General features: G+C 37.5%; 1 protein-coding gene across 1 annotated transcript; it reads left to right on the top strand.

Annotated features, from left to right (window-relative positions):
- Positions 1–33: 33 nt before the first annotated feature.
- Positions 34–19575, top strand: LOC146742798 (uncharacterized). The gene is made up of 2 exons (XM_085499470.1): positions 34–98; positions 18730–19575. Exons 1-2 carry the CDS (start codon positions 36–38, stop codon positions 19573–19575), a joined length of 909 nt encoding a protein of 302 aa, XP_085355596.1. The 5' UTR covers positions 34–35.
- Positions 19576–20487: the final 912 nt, after the last annotated feature.

Genomic DNA, 20487 nt, shown 5'->3' with positions numbered 1-20487 from the left:
GTGACTGAACACTATACGTTGATTGGATGTGCCGGATGGTTCGATACACCAGCGATATCTCGATCACAAACCTGTGTCTCAAAGGCCCAACGTTATCTGTGAGTATCAGATTCGTCCAAAACGAAATACGGCAAACAAATATGTTGCCGCTGTTGTTGTTATTACCAAAACGGTCTGGGGCATCGGCCAGGGTTATCCCTTAAATATGTTTGCAGGAAACGTCCTCAAGTCGAAGAAGGTGCTGCGAACAGTCGCTTCCGGTTTTCGACCTCTCACGAAAGCGGTCCCTGGCGATTTAAATAATATGCATCAGAACGCCGTGGCAGCACCCATTTTCCATCAGATTATTTATCCGATAAATCAGATCGTGTACCGTGTATCTGTGTGTATCGGCCATTAGAATGAAGGTTGACTGATAGATACGGCAAAATCGACTTTGACCATTTGAAATTGCCGAAGCGTCTCACCGAATACAATCGAACTCGGCCAGATTTCAACTCGGCCAAGAAAAAAATGCACAACTCTGCCAGTTGTGAATGTCGAGGTGTAAACTGGTCATTGGTCAACAATTGTCACCTTCTTTCACGTCTGTTGCCGTGGCGGCATTTTATTTCCAGATGGTAGGTATATGCTACACAACACACCCAGTGACGCATCCGTTTCACTGACTGTTTTTGACTAACTCCCGTGACTGTTTTATTGTCAATTTCAACAACGCAAGTTTACATACACACACAAACGCTGCTGGTTCTCCGACGTGTTCAAGTTGTTGATTTAAACATTGGCTGAACATTGTCGATTTCAGTGACGCAAATTTTCTTTTCAAAGAAAAAACCACAGACATTACATCGGAATCACAGACATCACATCGGCGACCGTCTGGCTACGCTGTGTAACAACACAACACACAAAAAAAGAAACGCTCCTGTTTCCCCGACTGTTGTCGATTTCAGTGACGCAAGTTTTCAAAGAAAAAGCTCTGCTATGTAAAAACACTAAAACTATGTTTCAATTTGTAGCAGTTTTGTATGGCGCAACATTTTATTGTGTGATCCTTAATGCATTTTATTTTTCAGATCCATTACACAATATTGTAAAGATTTACGAGTTGCTTCTATTATAGATAAACTCTATGTTATGGTAAAATAAACTACTAGTATATATAATAATGGACTATGCTTGAGTACGATTCACATGCGTCTTGACTCATGTCACCGTGATAATAAACCATTTGACAAGGCTACAAGTGTGATTCACAATCGGCCCTAACCCATGGTGTGTTTAAATGAACTAAGGCAGTAGTGTTTTAGATCGATTCACGGATGGCTTTGTAGTGGGTAGTTTTTTATTAAACAAGATTTATGCAAGATTTACTCACCAAAGGTTCTTTATTAGGGGCCCAAGCCCGAAGGGCGAGGCCCCTATTCTTATTGTCCGGTTTTTTTAGGGGCCCAAGCCCAAAGGGCGAGGCCCCTATTATTATCGTTCAGTTTTTTCTTTCTTTCTTTCTTTCTTTCTTCCGTAACTTTTTTCGTCAAGTCGTTTGAGAAAACCGCTGAACGGAATGGTCTGATAATGCTCTATACTGATAGTCCCTAATGTGAACTGGTGCAACATGCTTTCAGAATTTCGATTGGTCAATTAGTTTGGCAGCCATATTGGATTGAAATAAAATCGGAAGTGGCTGTTTGACCACTTTCTGAGGGTCTAGGCGTCTAGATTTTTTTATGGTATATAGTACAACTCATGTGTAATAAATATCAGCAATAAAAACTTTAGCGGTCATGTGACTTTTCCCGCCATTTTGTTTTTCGTAAAAACGGCAAAAAACACTTAAAAATCTTCTTCTTCAGAACCACCAAGTAGAATGCTCTCATATGTAGTATTTAGCTTCTATATATGAATCCCATTTAGGTTTGATAAAATTTTTACGATTGGTCACGTGGTTTGGCCACCATTTTGGATTTCTTCTAAACAGGAAGTAGTTTTTTACTATGGCAACACTTGAGGGATTATTTTCAATTTTGCTTCATGGCATCTGTATATCTATCTCTTTCAGAAACCTAAAAAAGATTTCAGATCAGTCACGTGGTTTGGCCGCCATCTTGGATTTTAAGCAAAATTGCCCAAAAGTTTGGGCATTTGTTTCTCAGAGGTGATTCAACCAATCTACCAGATGTTTTTATATTTACCATGCCTGGCCTTAGCTCCATATGAGAAAAATAATATTATTTTGATCAGTCACATGGTTTGGCCGCCATCTTGGATTTTATGAAAACAGATCTTGTGCAATTACATGTGTTGTATTGGTCCGATTTGGCTAAAATTGTATATGTGCATTCTACTCTTGAGATGCATTTTTTCAACCGAATGGCACGTGGCTGGGTTTTGTCGATGGGCGCCTAAGGGGTGGGGGCTTCTAACCTCATTAATATGCATTACTGATATATCTCAAGCACTGTTGGAGTTAGGAAGATGAAACCTGTGTTATTATGACAACATTAAACAATTGATTTCATTAAAATAACAGATTACCATATATGGTCATGTGAACTCATTAATATGCATAACCATTATATCTCAAACACTGTTGTAGTTAGGAAGATGATTCCTGTGTTATCATGACAACAGTGAACAAGAGATTTGATTAAAATAACAGATGACCATATATGGTCATGTCAACTCATTAATATGCATAACCATTATATCTTAAGCACTGTTGCAGTTAGGAAGATGAATCCTGTGTTATTATGACAACAGTGAACAAGAGATTTGATTAAAAATAACAGATGACCATATATGGTCATGTGAACTCATTAATATGCAAAGCAGTCATATCTAAAACACTGTCGCAGAGCAGGACGTGTAACAAGTGTCATTACGAAGACATTGAATGAAAGATGTAACTGACATTAGAAATGGCTATATATGATTATGTAATCTCATTATTAAGAACATGGCTCATTATATATCCTGAAAACCATATTTCGATAACCAAACCAGGTAAATACATGGTACCAACTTCATTTTGACCTCATGTTACTGATAATTCAAGCTACCTGATTGTCTAACATGTGACCACATTAATTATGAAACAGAATCTTGTCAGCTTGGGCCCCGGTGACGCCGCTTGCGGCTTTAATCTTCTTCATCATCTTCTTCTTTCTTCCGTAACTTTTTTCGTCAAGCCGTTTGAGAAAACCGCTGAACAGAATGGTCTGATAATGCTCTATACTGATAGTCCATAATGTGAACTGGTGCAACATGCTTTCAGAATATCGATTGGACAATTAGTTTGGCAGCCATATTGGATTGAAATAAAACCGGAAGTGGCTGTTTGACCACTTTCTGAGGGTCTAGGCGTCTAGATTTTTTTATGGTATATAGTACAACTCATGTGTAATAAATATCAGCAATAAAAACTTTAGCGGTCATGTGACTTTTCCCGCCATTTTGTTTTTCCTAAAAACGGCAAAAAACACTTGAAAATCTTCTTCTTCAGAACCACCAAGCAGAATGCTCTCATATGTAGTATTTAGCTTCTATATATGAATCCCATTTATGTTTGAAAAAATGTTTACGATTGGTCACGTGGTTTGGCCACCATTTTGGATTTCTTCTAAACAGGAAGTAGTTTTTTACTCTGGCAACACTTGAGGGAATATTTTCAATTTTGCTTCATGGCATCTGTGTATCAAGCCCTTTCAGAAACCTAAAAAAAAATTCAGATCAGTCACATGGTTTGGCCGCCATTTTGGATTTTAAGCAAAATTGACCAAAAGTTTGGGTATTTGTTTCTCAGAGACGATTCAACCAATCTACTAGATGTTTTTATATTTACCATGCCTGGCCTTAGCTGCATACGAGAAAAATAATATTATTTTGATCAGTCACGTGGTTTGGCCGCCATCTTGGATTTTGTGAAAATAGAAATTATGCAACTACATGTTTTGTATTAGTCTGATTTCTTTCAAATTTTGTATGTGCATTTGTGTTATCAGATGCATCATTTTGCCCCAATAGCACACTGTTAGGCCACGTGGCTGGGCACCCATGGGGTGGGGGCTTCTAACCTCATTAATATGCATAACTGTTATAACTCAAGCACTGTTGTAGTTAGGATGATGAATCCTGTGTTATTATGACAACCTTGAACAAGAGATTCGATTAAAATAACAAATGACCATATATGGTCATGTGAGCTCATTAATATGCATAACTGTCATATCTCAAACACTGTTGCAGTTAGGAAGTGGAATCCTGTGTTATTATGACAACAGTTAACAAGAGATTTGATTAAAATAACAGATAACCATATATGGTCATGTGAACTCATTAATATGCATAACCATTATATCTTAAACACTGTCGCAGTTAGGAAGATAAATCCTGTGTCATTATAACAACAGTGAACAAGAGATTTGATTAAAATAACAGATAACCATATATGGTCATGTGAACTCATTAATATGCATAGCAGTCATATCTAAAACACTGTCGCAGTTAGGAAGATGAATCCTGTGTTATTATGACAACAGTGAACAAGAGATTTGATTAAAATAACAGATGACCATATATGGTCATGTGAACTCATTAATATGCATAACCATTATATCTTAAACACTGTTGCAGTTAGGAAGATGAATCCTGTGTTATGACAACAGTGAACAAGAGATTTGATTAAAATAACAGATAACCATATATGGTCATGTGAACTCATTAATATGCAAAGCAGTCATATCTAAAACACTGTCGCAGAGCAGGACGTGTAACAAGTGTCATTATGAAGACATTGAATGAAAGATGTAACTGACATTAGAAATGGCTATATATGATTATGTAATCTCATTATTAAGAACATGGCTCATTATATATCCTGAAAACCATATTTCGATAACCAAACCAGGTAAATACATGATACCAACTTCATTTTGACCTCATGTTACTGATAATTCAAGCTACCTGATTGTCTAACATGTGACCACATTAATTATGAAACAGAATCTTGTCAGCTTGGGCCCCGGTGACGCCGCTTGCGGCTTTAATTTTTAATTTGTCATTGTGCTTGGCAAACAGGAAAAGGCTCATGCGCGGAACCAAGCTATGTATACATTGCTTATATATTTAAAAACACAACGCGGTTACTACCAGATTATTACATCATCTATACCATTTTTCTCACCCAGTGTGATTACACTCACACATATATATTGTCTGTAGCTGGGGGAGCAGTATATATGAATGAAAATAAAAATAGTAAGAATATAACGGTTAATCACTGGGAAAAAAACCATGGATTTAATAAATACCTCCAAGGAATAACAAAAACATTTTGGCAAAGCATCCCGCGCCCTCTAGCGGCTGATATCCATAAGCATAATTCTTTGCCAAATTCTGCTAGGAATGAAAACACCTTTACACGACTTGTTACTTTCAAAAAAATAGTTTTATTTGGGAAAAGTACAGACCAATTTGAACACTGCAATTGGTAAATAAATGCAAATGCACCGTTCTTGTAAGATACGAGTTATTGGTGAATAAATGCAAATACATCGTTCTTGTAAGATACGAGTTATTGGTAAATAAATGCAAATACATCGTTCTTGTAAGATACGAGTTATTGGTAAACAAATGAAAATACATCGTTCTTGTAAGATACGAGTTATTGGTAAATAAATGTTAATACATCTTTCTTGTAAGATTTGAGTTATTGTAAATAAGTGCAATTACGCCGCGCTTATAATGTACAAGTTGTTGTACATAGGGGAAATTCTATTTTAGTTGTTGAAAGTCACGGACAACCTGGCAATATCATGAGTGTTTGTGTTTAATGTTTGTGCGTATCTTGAGAGATCGACGCAACCCATAAAATATAAACCAGCAGTAATAAGTTGTGTGTTTCAATAAAAGAATGGACATATTTGGCATAAAAATCACAATGGAAATACTGTTGATAACTACACGTGGTCACACCTTTTACCGACTTGTTAAAGAAGAGCTCCCCTGTCGTATGCCACCAGTCACATTAAAACAAAGGAAAGCTTCTAACATTAATCGCGCCTCGCACGAGATGTTTGTTTATTCATCCATGTCTATCGATTACAAGTTAGTATGCCCACGCTTGTAGCTATGAAGTATTTTACGCACCGATCACGCGAACCCCAATGTTTTTGTGACCATAAAGTTGAAAAAAAAACATGACACAAATTGATAATATACATGTAAATGTGAAAACAGTGAAAACTGTTATTTCGAATAACGATTGCGCCATATTTAAAAAATAAATTAAGAAACATAATGTGAATTAAAAAACAATTTTGCTTTAGAAACCTACCTTGTTACCCTGCAACATATTGAGATGCGCGAAAATCTAACTAAATTCTACCTCAGTGACCATAACTTGAAAAATGAGACACAAAGAAACACCCCCGAAAGAAATGTCCTATTTGAAATGGCAAAAACCAAAATCCAAAACTTTGCCACCAAAGACACAATTCATAGATTTGCTAAACAACAGTGGTCTAACACTCCCTGTGGCGAGGTACCCGGAAAGAAATATTTTGAAAAAAGACACCAACCCCAGTGACAATTTTAGTTTGTTTTATTTTATTTATTTGTTGTAACCTTTTCTATTGCAAACTATGCCTCGAAAGCGACATGTCGAAGTTTAGTACAGGCGGTATCATCAATTACGTACTCGCTTCTATTCATGTTGTTAACATGTGATTTTTTTCTTTAAACAATGATCTGCCGCCAATCGAAAGGTCATTGTTTGCAATTTGACGTATAAAGTACAAGAAGTCGGGCATTTAACTTGGCGACAGAGTGGGACATCTTGCTACATTGTTACATTCCGACTTCAGTTCTTAATTTATTCACGTAATTCCCCATGAAAACACATCCTAACAAACCACAAAAATGCGGACCCTGAAATGTATTGCTCAACAACCAGAAGAAACAGTTTATTTGTTTATTCACTGATAGACCAATACAGACTATTTTGTCTGCCTACATAAACTGCTACACTCTTTTCTTCTTTCCTTCAAGGTTCTCAATTCATCACGCGACAAACCACAAATGAGCTTTCGAGCCCTGACTGAAACAGATTTGTATTAGATGTATATTCTAGTTATCTGCCTGCCAGCCACACAGGTCCACTGCACAGTGTCAATCACTCGGGACCACATGGTGTCTATGTGACATATTGCTACATAATGAAGTATTAAGTATCGTCATTATCATAATATAGAAAGAAAATAGTCAGAATAAATTCATTTTGATTATGGCAAACCATACTCTAGCACCAGTCTTAGCTGTCTTCTTAAAAAACAGCTATGGAACAAAACAGCAACAACTATCAGTGTATTAGGCCACATTTTGTGTTCATTCTATATTCTGTATTCACCATTGGCTGCAAATTGTATTTTTTTGTTTTTGACTTGTTTTTTTTTTTTTTTTTTTAGAAAAGTTTTTATTTTTTGTTTTATTTTTTAGATTGTAGTTTTTTGTGTTTTTTTTTTTTAATTTCTTTCTGTAAGACCCTTTTTATCCTTTCCTAAGGATTTTATGCGTCTAATAAAAAAAAAAAATAAAAAAAAAAAAAATAATATATTAATGTATTTATCACATGACTGTATGTATCACATGACTGTAGAGTTCAAGTACAATAAAAGTTGTTAGTTGTAAGCTAGGCACTGAATACTATAAAGCCTCCTGTTTTATGTTCATTGGAATATAAACATTACATGGGGTCAGAAGTGGAAAATCAACGTGGAAAAGTCTCAAGTTCTTCACGATGGCAAATGCACCACCTATGTTACAACTCAAGGCGCCTGATCCTCTTTCATTGGAAGGAAATTTAGCAGAAAACTGGCGCAGATTTGAACGGAAATTCATGATCTACTTGAAGGCATCAGGAGCAGATGCAAGTGCTGATGAAGGTACGAAAATTGCTATATTACTGCATTGTTTGGGTGAAGAGGCTATTGAATTGTATGATACTTTCAATTTCGACCCAGCAGAAGACAAGAACAAATTTGATGCCAACATAGCCAAATTTAAAGAACATTGCAATCCGCGCAAAAACACATTGTTTGAGCGATACAGTTTTTGGGAATGTTCTCAAAGTGATGGCGAGACTATTGATCAATTTGTGACTGAATTGAAAAAAAGAGCAAAATCATGCGAATTTAATAAAGGCAATCAAGAAGATCTGAACATTTTGGATAGAATTGTACAAGGGATCAGAGATGTGCATTTGAAAGAAAGATTGCTAAGAGAGGCACCAAATACACTAGAAAAGGCTGTTGATATGTGTCGTGCTGCAGAAACTAGCAAATCTCAAATTGAAGCAATGACAGGCCGGGATAAACAGGTCCATTCAGTCTATAATAATAAGAAATGGTCTAAAGGAAAGCCCGCCAAAAAGTCTGTGGAAACGTATGGAAAAGGGAAGGACAAATTATTTAAGTGTAGGAAATGTGCACCCTACATGGGCCTCGGTCATGTCCAGCTTTTGGTAAAGAATGTCATTTATTGGCGATCCGCTCCGCTAGGATTGCCCTTATAATCACTTTTGTCGTTTTGTGTGTGTGTGTGTCTGTGTGTGTACATTTCCAGTGTTCCATAGTTCACGTATTATTTCTTCTGTGATTTTTTTGGCTTGGCCGATTTCGTTCAAACTTGGCAGGTAGGTCACACCTTAACCCTAGTTATAAGGAAAAATCTGGAAAATTTTTTTGGCCCACCGTTGCCATAGCAACAGCCAAAAAACTGATTTTTGGATAGCTTCGCGCCAAATGTATCTCTTCCTACAAATTTGGGATAAAATACTTCAAACATAGCTCATTCTACTCAGCTTGAGTGTGGGCACAAAGTTACCATTTGAATTTTTGATATCTGTTTTCATTACCGAGAAATTTGACCCCAAAGTTGGGGTAACTTTTCACCAGCAACGGCTCGGCTGGTTTTGTTCATACTTCAAAGGTAGGTCGTGCCGTCACTAATTGGAAAAAAATCCTGGCCCACCACTGCCATTGCAACATCCAAAAACTGATTTTTGAATACTTTCGCCCCAAATGTATTACCTCCTACCAGTTTTGTACACAGTCAGCTGGCATCGGTGCCGCTGGGTGTATATGATAAAGGGAAGTTGTGCAACCAAATTTGCCGAGTTCGCAGTTTTTCGCCAATAAAAAAATAACTAAGGCAACAACTCACGGTTTTTCAGCATTTTTGTAATAAAGACATTATTGTCTATCAATAATCCGCCCAAAACAGGAACATTTCTACTAATTCTTGTGTTTTTTAGACGTTTTTCGAAAAACCTGCTATTAGGCTGCAAAAGTAGAACATTCCGGAGGGGGCGAAAGGGAAGAGCCAAATTTAACGCGTAAAAATAGAATGCGTATTTTGACCTCTATGCGGTCGTTGCCAAAGAGCCCTGCGTCCATCGCCTGGCGATGCTCTTCTGTTTCACCAGTTGCGTTTTTTGACTAAAATTTGGGCAGTACTGTCAGTCACGAAAATTGATGAATAAATTAATACACATAAAATATGAATCACGGGCTAATTCAATGGTCACCGAACACTCCACTACTAAACAATCTGTGGCAAGATAGTAGCGTACTGTATATTTGACCCAGATTTGACAAGCGTGGTACAGTTTTTTGCGCGTGTCCGTAATAACGCGCACAAAGGATTGTGGGACTGCAGTTCTTTTTTTATATTTTAGAGTAAATGCTTCTGATATGCTCTTAGGTTGCTTAATATCCGTCTGAAATTCTGGACTGTGGTCATATTTTTCGATTAGGAGTCGTATATTTAAATTACTCACTGTGACTAGTGTTTTGCATTATGAAGTATATTGTTATGAAGGTCAACACACTGCAATTTAGGTAAATATTTACCATTTCGTTATTTCATTATTTCGCTTTCCAGCATTTCCAGGAAACGCTTCATTCTAAAAAATGCTATCGCAAAACGGTTGGAAATAATAAATGTAACAGCAGAATACGTCCTAGCACAGTCACTCTACTAGGAGAGAGTAACTGTGGTCCTAGTACTAAACTAAGTGACTTCTAAAGACTGAATGGTGTTTGCGAACTTCGTATTAGTTATAAACCGACGTCAGCTTCACGTTTATGTCACCATGGAAACAGCCAAAAAACATGTTGCTTGTTTTTGAGCGGAGCAGATCGCCAACCAGCCTACCGGCTTGTGCAAAGAGAAAGTCACTTTGCAAGGGTTTGCAAGAGGAAACGTGTACACACCCTTGATGTGGACTCAGATGACAGTGATGATAAGGATAGCCAGCTGTTTGTTGGTGAACTGACTACTGTTGATGTACATGGTTGTCAAGGCAACAATAGTGACAGGGCATGGTATACACCACTGATGATTTATGGGTTGAAAGTGAAGATAAAACTTGACTCTGGATCTAGTGCTAATGTACTGCCAATGAAGATATTTAAACAAATACAGCCAACCTTGAAACCTAAGATAAACTTACAGCCAACTAAAACTGTGTTGTCTGTCTATGGGAACAGTAAAGTGATACCCCATGGGACTGCCATATTAAAATGTGTCATTAAATACAAAACTGAAATGTTGGAATTCTACATAGCAGATGTAGACTCTCCACCACTATTGGGTCTTCAAGATTGTTTAAAGTTAAACTTGATCCAACGAATTGATGCAGTGGGTGATAATAAATACCTCACTAAGGAGTCACTAATAGAAGAGTTCAGCGACCTCTTCACTGGGCTTGGTCAACTGCCTGGAGAATATCACATTGAGTTAAATGATGATATACAGCCAGTGATTCACCCTGTAAGGAAAGTCCCTTTCAGCATACAAAATAAACTGAAGGAGAAATTGTTGACAATGGAAGCTAGTGGAGTAATTGCAAAAGTAGACAAACCAACAGATTGGGTAAACAGTCTTGTAATTGTGGAGAAGCCAGATGGGACTCTGAGAGTTTGTCTTGATCCAAGAGATCTAAACAAGGCGATAAAAAGGGAACATTTTCGGATTCCAACGCCAGAAGATATAGCAACCAAATTGCATGGGAAGAAAGTTTTTTCTATACTGGATATGAAGGATGGGTACTGGCATGTTAAACTTGAAGACAGTTCATATCTCTGCACATTCAACACACCATTTGGTCGATATCGCTTCAAAAGACTACCATTTGGAATATGCTCAGCCAGCGAAGTATTTCAGAAAAGAAATGAACAAGTGTTTGGAGACATTCACAGTGTTCAAGTCATCGTAGATGATATAATAATCGCAGGCAAAGATGAGACAGAGGCAGATGAGATACTGAGGAAAGTGATGCAGAGAGCTAGAGAAAACAACGTCAAATTAAATAAGAAGAAAATAACTTTACGCGTTACTGAGGTTAAATACGTGGGAAATATCGTCACAGCTGATGGACTGAAACCGGATGACGATAAAGTTAAAGCGATAGTTGAGATACCACGACCTGAATGTAAAGAAGACCTCAGACGTCTACTTGGTATGGTCAACTATTTGTCTCAGTTCGTCCCAAATAAGTCTGAAATGACAGCACCATTACAAGAGCTTCTTACTGAAAAAGTTCAGTGGAGTTGGGGACATGAACAAGACAAAGCATTACAGCGCATTAAAGAAAGTCTAACCAGCAAGCCAGTGTTAAAATTCTTCGATGTAAACAAACCAGTGAGAATACAAACAGATGCATCACAGAGAGGACTTGGAGCATGTTTGTTTCAGGATGACCACCCAATAGCATATGCATCACGTTCGCTAACCCAAGCAGAGCAAAACTATGCACAGATAGAAAAAGAAATGCTTGCTATTGTGTTCTCGTGTGAACGATTCAACCAGTACGTGTATGGGAAAAATGATTGATGTACAATCAGATCATAAGCCACTGGAAACAATACTGAAGAAACCATTATGCAAGGCATCACCTAGACTACAACGCATGTTGATGAGACTGCAAAAATATCAACTCAATGTCAGATATGTGGCTGGGAAAGAAATGTATGTTGCCGACACTCTGTCGAGAGCATACCTGAAACACAATAAAGATGATGAAAAGCTAGATGCAGAAATGAATGTGGTAATTCATTCATTAGTGGACAATTTTCCCGCCACACCCAACAGGTTAGATGAGTTGAGAGCAGCGACTGCAGAAGATGAAACCCTTCAAGCATTAAACAAAGTTGTGAAGGAAGGATGGCCACTACACAAATACCATTTACGTGGTCCTGTAACGGCATATTGGTCACTGAGAGATGAAATACATGAAGCAGATGGTCTCATGTTTGTTGGAGAAAGAATGATAATACCAACATCATGGAGAAAGCGAATGTTAGAGATCATTCATGAAAGCCATCTAGGCATTGAAAAATGCAAGTCAAGAGCAAGATCTGTATTATATTGGCCAGGAATGTCAACAGACATTGAGGACATTGTATCTCGATGTGGAACATGTACCAAACATAGAAGAGCGAATCAGAGAGAGCCAATGATACCACACCCAATACCAGAAAGAGCATGGCAAAAGATTGGAAGTGACATATTTCATCTGAATGGCAAGGATTACTTATTAATCACTGATTATTTCTCTAAATTTCCAGAGATAAGCTTGCTGACAGCTAAGACAGCAGACGCAGTGATCACTCGAATGTCTTCAATCTTTTCACGTCATGGAATACCCGATGAAGTATTCGCTGACAATGTACCATTCGCAAGTCAACGATTCCGCAAGTTTGCAAATGACTGGGGATTTAAGCTAACTACATCAAGTCCGACCTATGCTCAATCAAACGGAATGAGTGAAAGAGCAATACAAACCATTAAACGGCTGATGAAGAAAGCTAAGGAAGACGGGAAAGATCCATATTTAGCATTGCTGAACTACCGAAACACACCTGTGTCAGGTATGACTGCATCACCAGCATAATTACTAATGAGCAAAATGTTGAAATCTAAACTACCAGTTTCACCTGAGATGCTAAAACCAAAGATTGTTCATGACGCCAGAGCTCAACTAGTCAAGCGCCAAGAAAAGCAAAAGAAATATTACGATAGACACACCAAACAACTACCTGAGATCAAAGTAAACGACACTGTAGGAATAAGATCTGACAAGATTTGGAAGCCAGCAATCATGACAAGACAGCATGAAAATCCAAGATCCTACATAGTAACAACACCAGAAGGTCAACAATACAGGCGTAATAGAAAACATCTGTTAAAAGCACAAATGCCAAAATCAAGTATGATACCATCATACCAGGATGAAATTCAACCAACTGAAAAAGAGTCTGTAGAAGAACCAGAATCAATAACATCCCCAATTAAAGATGTTACCGTGACAACACCACCAGACCAGAAACGCACAGCAAGTGGGCGAGTAATGAAATTACCACTGAGATATAGGAATGATTATGAGGTTAATGGGTAGTCGGTGAACTTCTACTCCAAAGGCAGGTCAAGTACTAGCGACCTCTGACCTCATAATTAGTGATTGTTTTATGATGAGTGGATGGTAAAGATCCTCTCCACCGGAAAGTCAAGTGCTGGAACCTCTGACTTCAATAATTAATTGCATGTTTAAAAAAATTATTTTTAGTACAATTCGCATAATCGCATTTTTTATTGTATTTTATTATTTTGTTGTTTTGTTTGTTTCTATGATGAAACCGGACTCTTATGTGAACATGATACAATGACATCAGAAGTTTTAGTTTTGTAATACAATTTAAAAAACAATCATGAATGGACAGTGAACATTCAGTTATGTTAGACGTATTGAAATATTATTCAAATTTAATACCTTCCATTAGCAAGAACTACTTTGAATGGGGAGATGTGACATATTGCTACATAATGAAGTACTGGTATTAAGTATCGTCATTATCATAATATATTAATGTATGTATCACATGATTGTATGTATCACATGACTGTAGAGTTCAAGTACAATAAAAGTTGTTAGTTGTAAGCTAGGCACTGAATACTATAAAGCCTCCTGTTTTATGTTCATTGGAATATAAACATTACAGTCTAGTACAAAGGCGGTGGCGAGTAAATAAAAAAAACATCTGCTGCATTGTGTAAAATAGGGTGTTAAATCGTGAAAATGCCCTGCAAAAGACGAAAAATAAAGCTGTGAGTAAGATAGTCATACATTCGTTGTGCATTTAATATATTAACATTAGATATGAACGCATATCGAATATAATTTATACCCAATCTGTTTTGGATCGTCCAAACCAGGACCGGATCGTCATGGCAATATGTTGCTTGTTTGAGTGGAGTGGATCGCCAACAGCCTACCGGTTTGTATATACAATAACATGGCATAGTGTCAAAACTCTTGTATTTCATTTCCACTGAAGATTACTACATGCCTCTCACCATTCTTGATTCAACCCTTGCCGTCCGTGCAGTATTTATTTTTTACATAAATAACACGGCGCTCGTTGCTGCCGCTTGTGACACGGAAACAATAACAAGCGTCTAACAAAAGAATCACACCTTGCACGATGTGTTAATTAACCATGAGGGTTACACCACGGTTACTAACCGTGGTTACACAAACCCCAACGTTTTTGTACCCATAAAGCACTGCGTCACTGAAACCGATAACCCTTGTGGCCATATTTTATTTTTTAACAATCGACAACCCTTTTTTATTAACAAAGCGCGATAAGCATCACTGAAATCGACACCCTTTGACGCCCGTACATTTTTTTATATTTTATTGTGATATGACTCTGGCAGTCTGTAATACAGCGCTCGATGTTGCGTCACTGAAATCGACAACCCTTTTTTTATTAACAAAGCACATAGGCATCACTGAAATCAACACCCTTTACATTTTATTGTAATATGACTCTGGCAGTCTGTAATACAGCGCTCACTGTTGCATCACTGAGATCGACACCCATTGACCACGGTTAGTAACCGTGCTTTGACCAAAGACTATAGTCTTTGCTTTGACAAACCATTAACATATATGCTGGCCGAGTGCGGTCACTGGCCGTGATCGGTCACCGGCCGAGTAGAAATCTGGCCGAGTTTGGTGGTCACCGTCTCACTTTTATTTTTACCACGAAAAAAAAAAGTGTGTTTACACATGTTTACAGTGCTGAAGTTTCGTTGACAAGTGTTAATTACTTCAACAAACACTTTTCCTAAAATATCAAACCAATGGTGCTTAACTGAGGGAGCGGCTCGTAATTTTCCATGGGGGGGGGGGGGCGAGATCTGCTCACCAACCTTACTAGGGGTCCGTGGCATGCCCCCTTAAAAATGTTGAAATCTAGACCATTTGAAACGATATTTCCTGCATTTTGAGAGGCAAATTTTGTGCAAAATTTGTGCCCCTCTGCCCCCTGTGCTGCCGCCACTGGCTTTGATTGATTAGAAAATGAATATTTGCGATCCGCTCCGCTAGGATTGCCCTTATAATCACTTTTGTTGGCGATCCGCTTCGCTAGGATTGCCCTTATAATCACTTTTGTTGGCGATCCGCTCCGCTAGGATTGCCACTTATAATCACATTTCCAGTGTTTTCACGTATGATTTCTTCTGTGATTTTTTTGGCTTGGCCGATTTCGTTCAAACTTGGCAGGTAGGTCACACCTTCACCCTAGTTATTAGGAAAAATCTGAAAAAAAATTTTGGCCCACCGTTGCCATAGCAACAGCCAAAAAACTGATTTTTGGATAGCTTCGCGCCAAATGTATCTCCTACAAATTTGGGATAAAACACTTCAGACATAGCTCATTCTACTCAGCTTGAGTGTGGGCACAAAGTTACTATTTGAATTTTTGATATCTGTTTTCATTACCGAGAAATTTGACCCCAAAGTTGGGGTAACTTTTCACCAGCAACGGCTTTTAACTCCTCTGTGATTTTTTTGGCTCCACTGCTTTTGTTCATACTTCACAGGTAGATCGTGCCATCACTAATTGGAAAAAAACCCTGGCCCATCACTGCCATTGCAACATCCGAAAACTGATTTTTAAATACTTTCGCCCCAAATGCATACCTCCTACCAGTTTTGTACACAGTCAGCTGGCATCGGTGTCGCTGGGTGTATATGATAAAGGGAAGCTGTGCAACCAAATTTGCCGAGTTCGCAGTTTTTCGCTAATAAAAAAATAACTAAAGCAACAACTCACGTTTTTTTCAGCATTTTTGTAATAACGACATTATTCTCTATCAATAATCCGCCCAAAACAAGAACATTTCTACTAATTCTTGTGTTTTTTCGACGTTTTTCGAAAAACCTGCGATTAGGCTGTGAAAGTAGAACATTCTGGAGGGGGCGAAACGAAAGAGCCAAATTTAACGTGTAAAAATAGAACGCGTATTTTGACCTCTATGTGGTCGTTGCAAAAGAGCCCTGCGTCCATCGCCTGGCGATGCTCTTCCGTTTCACCAGTTGCGTTTTTTTGACTAAAATTTGGGCAGTACTGTCAGTCACGAAAATTGATGAATAAATTAATAAACATAAAATATGAATCACGGGCTAATTCAATGGTCACCAAACACTCCACTGCTAAGCAATATGTGGCAAGATAGTAGCGTACTGTATATTTGACCCAGATTTGACAAGCATGGTACAGTTTTTTGCACGTGTCCGTAATAACGCGCACAAAAGATTGTGGGACAGAGTCCTTTATTTGCTGGCATTCTTGACTTTTGACTGCAGTTCTTTTTTATATTTGAGAGTAAATGCTTCTGATATGCTCTTAGGTTGCTTAATATCCATCTGAAATTCTGGACTGTGGTCATATTTTTCGATTAGGAGTCGTATATATTTAAATGACTCACTATGACTAGTGTTTTGCATTATGAAGTATATTGTTATGAAGGTCAACACACTGCAATTTAGGTAAATATTTACCATTTCGTTATTTCATTATTTTGCTTTCCAGCATTTACAGGAAACGCTTCATTCTAGAAAATGCTGTCGCAAAACGGTTGAAAATAATAAATGTAACAGCAGAATACGTCCTAGCACAGTCACTCTACTAGGAGAGTGACTGTGGTCCTAATAATAAACTAAGTGACTTCTAAAGACTGAATGGTGTTTGCGAACTTCGTATTAGTTATAAACCGACGTTAGCTTCACGTTTATGTCACACCATGGAAACAGCCAAAAACATGTTGCTTGTTTTTGAGCGGAGCGGATTGCAAACCAGCCTACCAGCTTGTAAGGTTATTACTTATTCCTCAGCTCCTGAGAGCGAGGTTATTTGTAGATATGTTGGCGATCGCCACTGTGTCTGCGGAAGTACTATGGGAGATTGCATGATGGGAGTGAAAAGTCTTTTGATCAATAAAATAATTTTAGAAAAGTGAAAACTAAAGTGACTGTGAAATAAAGGTTGGTTTTAAATATTAAATATCATGAAATTTGGATGTAATAATGAAAGGAAACTGAACTGGTATGAAAGGGCAGTAAATGTAGCCAGAATGCAAGGTCAGAATCCGGGGTCAAAATGTAACAATACATCCATCAAGGCAGTTGCTAAGTGTCAACAACTATGGATGAGGTAAAAGACTTCGTTTGCAGTTTGCGTGAATGACCAGGGAGAAAAATCATGCAAATTCTGTGCTTCAGTAAAGTATTTGCTACTTTTTTTGTGCAATGGAAATTAATACAAGAAATGCTGCCAAAAGACATGTCCTTCTAGTAAACAAAACAACCTTGGGACGTTTATCTTGAGAAATTGAGAAGACGAAATTCCCTTGGGACAGTCGTTGTGAAACAATAGACCAGGGTATCAAGGTTATTTTGATTATTTGAAGATGGAAACTGCTGCTTTATGGAAGAGCAAAGTTCAATGTCATTGGCACAGTAGTGACCTTTTTAGAGGGGTGACTCGCTAAAAGTATTCACCGTGATTCCGGACTTTTCATTCGGGTTTATACAACACTAACTTGTTACTATCAGGAAGGTTTAATGTCTTGTTTGTATTTGCACAATGTGAATGAGGGGGTTATTGTAAAAGAAATACAGGTGCTTGTATGCCTATTGAAACTATACAAAATTCGACCAATGCACATCCGTTTCATGTGTTAAAAGAACATTGCGATGTTCTTGTGGAATTGTTAACTCTTGGTATCATTCCGAACTGTCACCAAACTGTATGTTTTGACGACTCGTATGCACTTCTGGGACTTGTAATAATTTTCTGGAAACTACAGCAAATCACATATTTACTTATTAATTGTTCATAGTTTTTCTAAATTTCAGTTTTTGATGTTCATAATTATTTACAGTAATAACATATTTTTCCGATTGTGTGCATGACAGCTTTGCCCACACACAATAAGACAGGATGATATGTGTGAGTATGTTTCATGGATTAATATGCCACTCCTTCAATTCCAACTACATCTCTGGAAATATCACTTGCTGTTTATCGTCCATATTTCGATATCCCACAATGTGTCGATTGCGTATCTGCAAATTCTAACTACTATTTCGCAAAATTTGACCAGCCTTGCTTCTGCCAGTCATTTAAGTCAACTCCCATATTGTCCTTCACAGTGAAGGTTAATGCAGATATATTGTAAATTACACAGAGGTAACACTACAATACATACCCCTTCACATTCCCCTGTATTACATAACAATCTTTGAGCTGAGGCAGTTATGGTTCTATAACCATCACCAGTTCTCTTGATATTAATTGTACTTGTGTGGATTTACAGTCGCCCAAAGTCGAGACAGAAACAGTAAGGATTGATCGTTCAAATGTACAGTCGCCAACAATACAAACAGATTATGGCTATGATTGTGTCAATATCGACGAGTCCCCCGAGTCACTAACACGAAAAACACCAACTACTGGTCGATCACACTCCAAGTCAACTTTATTAAATAAGGCAAGAAATATCATACAGCAAAAAGAGACAAGTTTCCTGGAGACAATTGAAGACACAGAGACAAGTTACGCGAATTTGTCAAACAAAATAGACAAAGTACAACAGGACAAAATGGACAAAATAGCAAATTTTCAAGATCAGATTACTGCTAATTACCAGAAAGAATTTACTGAAGTAAGGGGATCAATTGGTAAACTAAATACAGTCGCAATGCAATATAAAAAAGAAATAGCACAAGTTAAGAAAGGCATCATGAAAATAGAAGAAACACAGACCAACATCCTTGAAGTTCTAAAAGAAATCAAAACTTCATTAGTACTGATAACACCAAAACCAACAAAAGTCTGTGCATCTACACAAACAACTGAACTTGAGATTCCAGCAAACAGTAAATCAAATAATGAACAACTCGAAAATACAAATTCTGCCGCAGACTGTGTTATACCCAACGTACCAGTTGATAACCATTATAAAGTCTTGGACAAAAATAACTCAGATATGCAAAAGTCAACCACCAAGGCAACTGAGACATATAGCCATCATACAGCCAACACTAACCCAACACCAAAATCGTCAACAAGCTCTGACACCACTAAATCTACAGCCGAGTTGAGACCAACTACAAAGTACAAACCGATACAAGCCATAGTAAAGGTAGATACAATACTATAATTGGGCCATTCCAGTTTATATCTGCACCCCCCCCCCCCCCCCTGTTGATGAGGTCGGATTTCCAGCACTGTATGATGGGGAAAATACCCCGGAATTCCAACTGTATATGGAGAAACAGAATCTGGAAATCCAGACGTGTATGTAAAAATTTTTCCTGGAAATCCAGGCAGTTATGGCTACTAAATTAAATGTGGCCTTGTTTGATGAGGTTGGATTTCCAACACTGTATGACTAAAAAAACTTGGAATTCTGATTGTATATGGTAACACAATTTGGCCAGTATGAAATATTTATTACTGAAATTAGATAAGGATGGCCGCTCAACAGAATGGGTCTAATAATTATCTTTACATAGCAGTTGATGAGGTTAGCTTTCCAACATTGTATGGCAAAAAGGCAAGCTATGGCAGTATTTAAGCTATATCTTTGAACTCAAGTTTAGCTGCCACTATATCAAATGGGAATCTGTTTTTAAAGTTATCTAAGTTTAAACTTAGGAAAAAGATGAAGGAAAAGATGATTGAATCTGTCTGACAGGTATATTTTTTAATCCACCAATTTGTTACATGTATCATGAAATAAATTGCAAACTATCTCCTGCAGGAGCCATAGGGTAGCCACACATCAAATACTCCATGGTTATCGTAACTGTGTTTAATTAAGACTGTTATAAAACACACAAATGATACTACATTGTATTTGATGAAATATTTGTAACTAGTTAACACACTTAATTTGTGGCAGGCATGGGTAATAATATACACCGCCTTTTGGTTTAAAAGTGGTATATGAAATAGTCTGTGCTTATAATATTAATATCATTGTTATATTGCTTCGTTTGTGATGTTACTAATGTCATATAATGTTATAGTCTTCATAGTAAGACTTTTAAACATTATATTGACATTGTAG

This window comes from Saccoglossus kowalevskii, chromosome 5 (assembly GCF_978046115.1).
Source record: "Saccoglossus kowalevskii chromosome 5, keSacKowa6.1, whole genome shotgun sequence".
Lineage (NCBI taxonomy): Eukaryota > Metazoa > Hemichordata > Enteropneusta > Harrimaniidae > Saccoglossus > Saccoglossus kowalevskii.
The sequence above is the reverse complement of the archived record's forward strand: the minus strand, read 5'-3'. Positions and strand labels throughout refer to the sequence as shown.

What these genes read in the sequence shown, in the direction of transcription:
- LOC146742798 (XM_085499470.1), top strand. Translation starts at nt 36, where the DNA reads ATGGTTCGATACACCAGCGATATCTCGATCACAAACCTGTGTCTCAAA. An exon ending in TCAAAGGCCCAACGTTATCT is followed by an intron (nt 99 to 18,729) that starts GTGAGTATCAGA and finishes GTGGATTTACAG; the next exon opens with TCGCCCAAAGTCGAGACAGA.